The following is a 6,654-nucleotide window of genomic DNA, read 5'->3' as shown; positions in this document are numbered from 1 at the left end:
ATAAGTAACTTTTGTCATCATTTTGCTTTTGTTTCACAAGTTGAGCCGAAAAACGCTAGAGATGCATTACTTGATGAGCATTGGCTAATGGCCATGCAAGAAGAATTAAACCAATTTAAATGAAATGATGTATGGGACCTTGTCCCTCATCCGGGAGAACATCAAGTAATTGGCACTAGGTGGGTTTTTCGTAACAAACTTGATGAAAACGGAGTTATTACTAGAAACAAAGCTGGGTTGGTAGCTCAAGGCTACAATCAAGAGGAAGGTATTAATTATGAGAAGACATATGCTCCTATAGTACGTCTTGAGGCAATTCGCCTCTTACTTGCTTATGCTTGCTCAAAAGATTTTAAACTTTTCCAAATGAATGTTAAAATTGCTTTTCTAAATGGTTATATTAATGAAGAGGTCTATGTAGCTCAACCACCCGGTTTTGAAAATTATAAGTATCCAACACATGTTTACAAGTTGAAACGTGCTTTATACGGTCTCAAACAAGCCCCTAGGGCTTGGTATGAGCGTTTAAGCAAATTTCTACTTAGTCAAGGATACTCTAGGGGTAAATTTGACCCTACTCTCTTCATTAAAAGAAAAGAAAAAAATATACTCCTGGTTCAAGTTTATGTAGATGATATAATTTTTGGGTCAACTAATGCAAAACTTGTCAAAGAATTTTCTAAGCTTATGCAGAGTGAATTTGAGATGAGTCTCATGGGGGAATTGAACTTCTTCCTTGGTCTTCAAATCAAGCAGCTAAGTCATGGGACTTTCATTTTCCAAACCAAATATTGCATCGAATTACTAAAGAGATTTGGAATGAGTGAGGCAAAGGAAATTGATACACCTATGGCCACAAACGGTAACCTAGACAATGATGAAAACGGTAAGGAGGTTGATGTCAAATTATACCGAGGCATGATAGGCTCTCTATTGTATCTCACAGCCTCAAGACGGGACATTATGTTTAGCGTGTGTATGTGTGCAAGATACCAATCTTACCCAAAAGAATCACACCTAAAGGCAGTAAAAAGAATTCTAAGGTACCTTCGTGGAACTACAACATATGGTCTATGGTTTCCTAAGGGAAATGAATGCTACTTGGTGGAATTCTCCGACTCTGATTTTGCTGGGTGCAAATCTGACAGAAAGAGCACTAGTGGCACATGTCATCTCTTATCAAATTCATTGATAAGTTGGCACAGCAAGAAACAAGTATCAGTCGCGTTATCTACAGTCGAAGCAAAATACGTAGCTGTCGGAAGTTGTTGTGCACAGATATTATGGCTCAAACAACAACTTATTGATTTTGGTATCAAATTTGACCGCATACCAATCATGTGTGACAACACAAGCGCCATCAACTTAAGCAAAAATCCTGTTCTACATTCACGAACAAAGCATATAGAAATAAGGCACCACTTCTTAAGAGACCATGTAGAGAAAGGAGAAGTTGTGTTTGAACATGTTGAGAGCAAGAAACAATTAGCGGACATTTTCACGAAACCTCTTGCAACCGGGCCTTTCTTCAGCATTCGCAGAGAATTGGGGATATTGGATATCTCTAATTTAAGCTAAATATGGTTATGGCTATCTATTTATATTCATGTCTATCTATCCATTACATTATTGATGCTAACATTTTACTCTAGTGTGAAGGTAGTATGCAAACTGTCAAGGATTGTACTATATTGATCGAGGGAACATCCTTCTACTTATCTCATGATGACACAATATCTAAATATCGAGAAAGCGGTAACATGTTTGTTGTTCACTTCCAAAAATATTATTGATTTAGTAATATGTAATCAATTAACATGCTTATAATGACATTCTATGTGCTTATCATTACTTCTCAATTACCTATAGATTGTTTATCATGAGCATATTTTCCAACACATAGCTGTGTCCAGTTGAAGATTCATAATCATCAACATTGCATATGGTATTTCAAGCATGTACATTCATATTTTTGTGTAACAGATGCAATTCATTCATGTTGAGTCGACCTAAATTGCATATACGTCGACCTATCGAAGATTTTTTTAAAAAGGAAGAAAACAACTCTCTGTTACGTCGACCTACCCCGACTCTAGGTCGACCTCTTCTGATGAAAATGAAAAGATAAGCTCTTTGCTTCTTTTAGGTCGACGCAAAAAATATTTAGGTCGACGCATCGGGAACTAAATTCCCTTAATTGGGATTTTAGGTCGACTCGGCCCATGTCCTTTTCTCCCCATTCATTCATATCATATCATTCTTTCCCTCAAACAACAACACACCTACGGAAACCCTAATTGGTATCTACTTCAAAATTCTCACATCTCACAAAATTCTCCTCCAATTTCAATTTTCTTCAAGATATCTACTTCATCTATCTCAACATCATGCCTCCCAAGTCAAGAAAAGGAAAGGAGATAGCGTCTGGGTAAGCTTCTCGATCGGTAAGTGCTCTTTCCCTAGTTCATCCGGATTGTAGGGCTGAATTTGAGAAATATCATCTAAAAAGGAATATCATTAAACAGTATGTATATTACCCTAAGGTAGCCGACATAATGAATATCCCGAAAATCACTAGTATATTTCAGCATCAGAATACTGGTCCACTATTAGAATGTGACACCAAATATAATGAAGATGTAGTCCGTGCATTCTATGCTGGTCTACAAAAAGTCGATGGTTGCACATTTCGGTTTAAGATGGGCTCACACTCCCATTTTGTTGATAAACCAGTTTGGATGAGTATCTTTGGCCTTATTATGACTGATGACTAAGTACGTATAACGAATGGTGCATTTCCTGCAAATTATGATCATATAGCTTACATGCGCTCAATTCTCAAGGACCCAACAGTTCTTGACAAACCAAATGAATCAATCACTGCAAAGCATTTCAAAAGAATTCCTAGGCTCCTCAATTGGGTTATCTCTCGTATCATTCGACCACGGTCGGGTGGCTACTCTAGAATTGAAAGGAATGAAGTCATTTTAATGTATTTGCTTGAAAACAAGACTCGTGTGCACTGGCCACACTTTCTGGCTAACAAGTTCTTTGAAGTCAAGCAGAAAACAACTGCTCTATGTTATGGATCTATCATCCAGAAAATTGTGAATCATTTCGGTCTGATTGTTGATGGGCTAACATACATCAGAATCAAACCACCTCAAGAATTCTCACATACCACATTGACCCTTATGGGATACCACTAGGACCCAATGCAGAAAGTCTATTACCTAATTCAGAAGGGGACATGAAAGATCATCTACAACTATGATGATCCAGCTGAATTCTGTGCACAAGGAGGAAATGAAGAAGAAGAAGCTGAACTGGATATGAATATTGATGATGATCATAAAATGGAGGATGCTCCTCAATATGACAATCCAAATTGGAACTATACATCCCAACAAGAAGAGGAAATCCCTTGGGGATATACAGCTCCGCCACAACCTGATCAGTCCGTTATCATTACTATGCTTGAAAACATACAACTTCTGCAACAAGAACGGTACGATGCACTACATCTATAGTTTCAAAACATGCAACAACTTCAACAAGAGCGCTATGCTGAGCAACAAACCCAGTTTGAGAATCTGCAGAGACTAGCTCAAGAACATAAAAGCGACTTTGAAACGTTCGCCTCCAATCTTACCGAAAGACAAAACAGGTTTGAGGAAACGGCAAACAGTCGTCATGCAAATCTGAGTCAAAATTTCAACATTCTCAACATGAGTGTTCTTGAGTTACTCGAGCAAGTCGAAGAGGATCGTCCTCAAGGATTTCAAAGAGGAAGAGGTGGCCGTTACCATGGGAGAGGAAGACGTTAGAAGAACATTACATCACATCATTTCATAGCATTGCTTGTCATCTCATTTTCTTATGCTCTTTCTTTGTTATCTTTACTATAACCTTGTTGTGCCTATTTTGTCATCGTATCACTTTATTGTGTAATTGTGACCTATCTTAATTATGGCTATTCTAATCTAGTATGTTTTATTTTGATGACTATTATACTGTGTGCCTTCTCTATTACCTTTTGTGTCTCATTTTGATGTTGTCAAAGGGGGGGGGGGGTAATATGAGAGTACGGGGGAGCTTACGTGTTGAAGTACGGGGGAGCTTATATCATTCAAACAATATTTGCCATCATCAAAAAGGGGGAGTATGTAAGTGCAAGTACACACTCAACAATGGTTTTTGATTCATGGCAAACATCTAAGTGGAACAAACTTAAAGCAAGATATGAATGACATAAGAAGAAACAAGTTCTGGCAAGTTTGAACACATCAGGTCGATTCAACATAAGCCTAGGTCGACCTAGACTACTGCAACTCTATGGAGGATTCTGGTTCATTTAGGTCGTCCTACCTTTAACCCAGGTCGACGTAAACTAAAGATTCAAATTGTCTTTCAAGTCTGTCTCATTTAGGTCGACTCAGCAAACCACCTAGGTCGACCTAATGAAATGAACATCACTTAGGTCGACCCAGAACTTCCATAGGTCGACGTATCTGAAGAAGAAATAACTAACTTTTGAATCTGCTTCATTTAGGTCGACCCAGAAATCAAGTAGGTCAACCTATCGCGCCAAAAATGTTTGAAAATTTGTTCGGTCTTCATCATATCTTGTTAGCACCTATATATATTGTTTCATGCTAATTATTGAAGGTTAACACCAACAACTGAAAGATACACAAAGTCTTCTCATCTTCTCTCTTCTTCACAACTCCAACACAATTACACATAACAATTCTTGTGGTGAGGGTTTATGATCAAGATTGATAACGTCCATGGAAAGGGATTGAAGGTTCCTAGTGGGTGAAGATTTGTGGGGTTATTGGTGAATAAAATATGCGGATTTTATCCTCCAAAATTGGTGAATTTTGGGGTTTTTTGTCAAGAGGCTTCATCAATGATTCAGCTGAGTGTAGAAGTTGAAGAACAAGGGTTCGATCAATTCACAACACTGCAGAAAGGGAATCAACGACAAGCTCTTGGAAGATACTTGATCTTGCTAAAGATCAAGGGGAAGAAGATACAAAGAATCAACATAATCGGTTTCATCGTTATTGCTTTGTCATCTTCTTGTATAAACGTTTTTCAATCAATAATGAAAGACATCCCAATTCCCGTTTGAAATTTAGGGAAGATGTAGTCGTAGCGAGGACGGTCGACGAACTGCCTGGACAAATATCGTGTTCTTTATCGCTTTTATCTTTTCGTTTATGTTGTGCTTATTTCTGGTTATAATTGCAAATTGATTAACAAATCAAAGTGTTAAACTTGAGTGATAAAATCTGCAAACACATCACAAGTCACCACACATTGATCTATAACTCAATTTGGTTATTATACACCACGTGTTTCATATATTGCTTACTTTGGAAATTATCCATACTGCATAGTATAGATCATTTCCTATTGCTTACTTGCATCAATCAAATTCATTGGAAACAAGCTTACTCAAGTTAAACATTTAACCGATTTCTCTTATCAAATAATTTGTTGATTCACTGAAAGTACTTCCATATTCACATTATAATTGGTTTGTGTGTTTAAAGCATATCCGATCCTTCCCGTAGCGGTTCGGAGTAGACGCAAGTCGATTCCTAAACGCTTTCGCCTAAAACTTTTAAGAAAACCGCAATAAACTCTGAAGTATCTATTCACTCCCCCTCTAGATACGTAAGCCAAGCGTCTAACATTCTTCACACCTTCAAGATAGACCTTCAATGGTAGCTATATTATGGACGAACGTCGTTCTGAGTCTTTGGTCGTTATTCTCTCTTGGACTCCAGGAGATGCACTTATCTTCTTTATGGTCTCTCCTACTTGGGACGAGGTGTCGAAGCACCCCGCTTTGTAATTGCTTGATGGTGTATCGTTGGGTGGTCAAGCTACATTTGGGATGTAGCTTGAGTACGACCGTTGAAATCCTTGGACCTTGAAATTACCTTTACTGAATGCTTCGGTGAGGCGCTTTTTGATAATCGGGGTAGAGATGTCCCAACTTCTTCTTTACTCTGGAGCAAATATCTATCTCTAGTAGTCTACAGGTGGTCGACGATCTTCCTATAGACGATATGGCTTAGTGGTCGGCTTCCCCTTGGACCCTAAAGGATGGTCGGCTTCAAACGTCATTCTTTAAGGTGTTCGACTCTCGTTTTATGGGGAAAGGACTTCAATTGTACCATATGTCTAATCTTTCCTTTGGAACATCGATATTTGTCGATAATCTGAAACTACTGCCAGCTAGACTTCTTACAACCATATTCCGACGTACTTTTCCTTGGGCACGCTTGACTAGCCTCTGTTCTTTGGTTCGACTGAGGAGACATTGGTGCATCAAGTGGAAATCCATTGTTCCGATTTAGAAAATACTAGTAAATTGTAAATAAAAAAAATCATTTTTATCTCATTTAACCATTTTACTTAAATATATTTTTTAAAGTAAAATTAAATATCTGTTCAAAAAAAAAAAAGTAAAATTAAATATAAATTATATTAATTTGTTTTTATTAATAATCAATTGAAATTATTTTTATATTTTACTATAAAACTTATTAAAAAAACACAAATAGTATGAATGTGAATTATTATTTTTGTGATTTCTTAATAAGTATGAATATTTTAATTATATACCAAATTGGAGGA

The 6,654-nt window shown here is 37.2% G+C and overlaps 1 protein-coding gene across 1 annotated transcript; it reads left to right on the top strand.

The window, feature by feature from the left end:
• Positions 1-849: 849 nt before the first annotated feature.
• On the top strand, positions 850-1,578 carry LOC131649059 (secreted RxLR effector protein 161-like). The gene has a single exon (XM_058918805.1). It carries the CDS (start codon positions 850-852, stop codon positions 1,576-1,578), a length of 729 nt encoding a protein of 242 aa, XP_058774788.1.
• Positions 1,579-6,654: the final 5,076 nt, after the last annotated feature.

The sequence above is a fragment of the Vicia villosa genome, linkage group LG2 (genome assembly GCF_029867415.1).
Source record: "Vicia villosa cultivar HV-30 ecotype Madison, WI linkage group LG2, Vvil1.0, whole genome shotgun sequence".
Lineage (NCBI taxonomy): Eukaryota > Viridiplantae > Streptophyta > Magnoliopsida > Fabales > Fabaceae > Vicia > Vicia villosa.
This window is presented reverse-complemented; position numbering and strand designations above follow the sequence as displayed.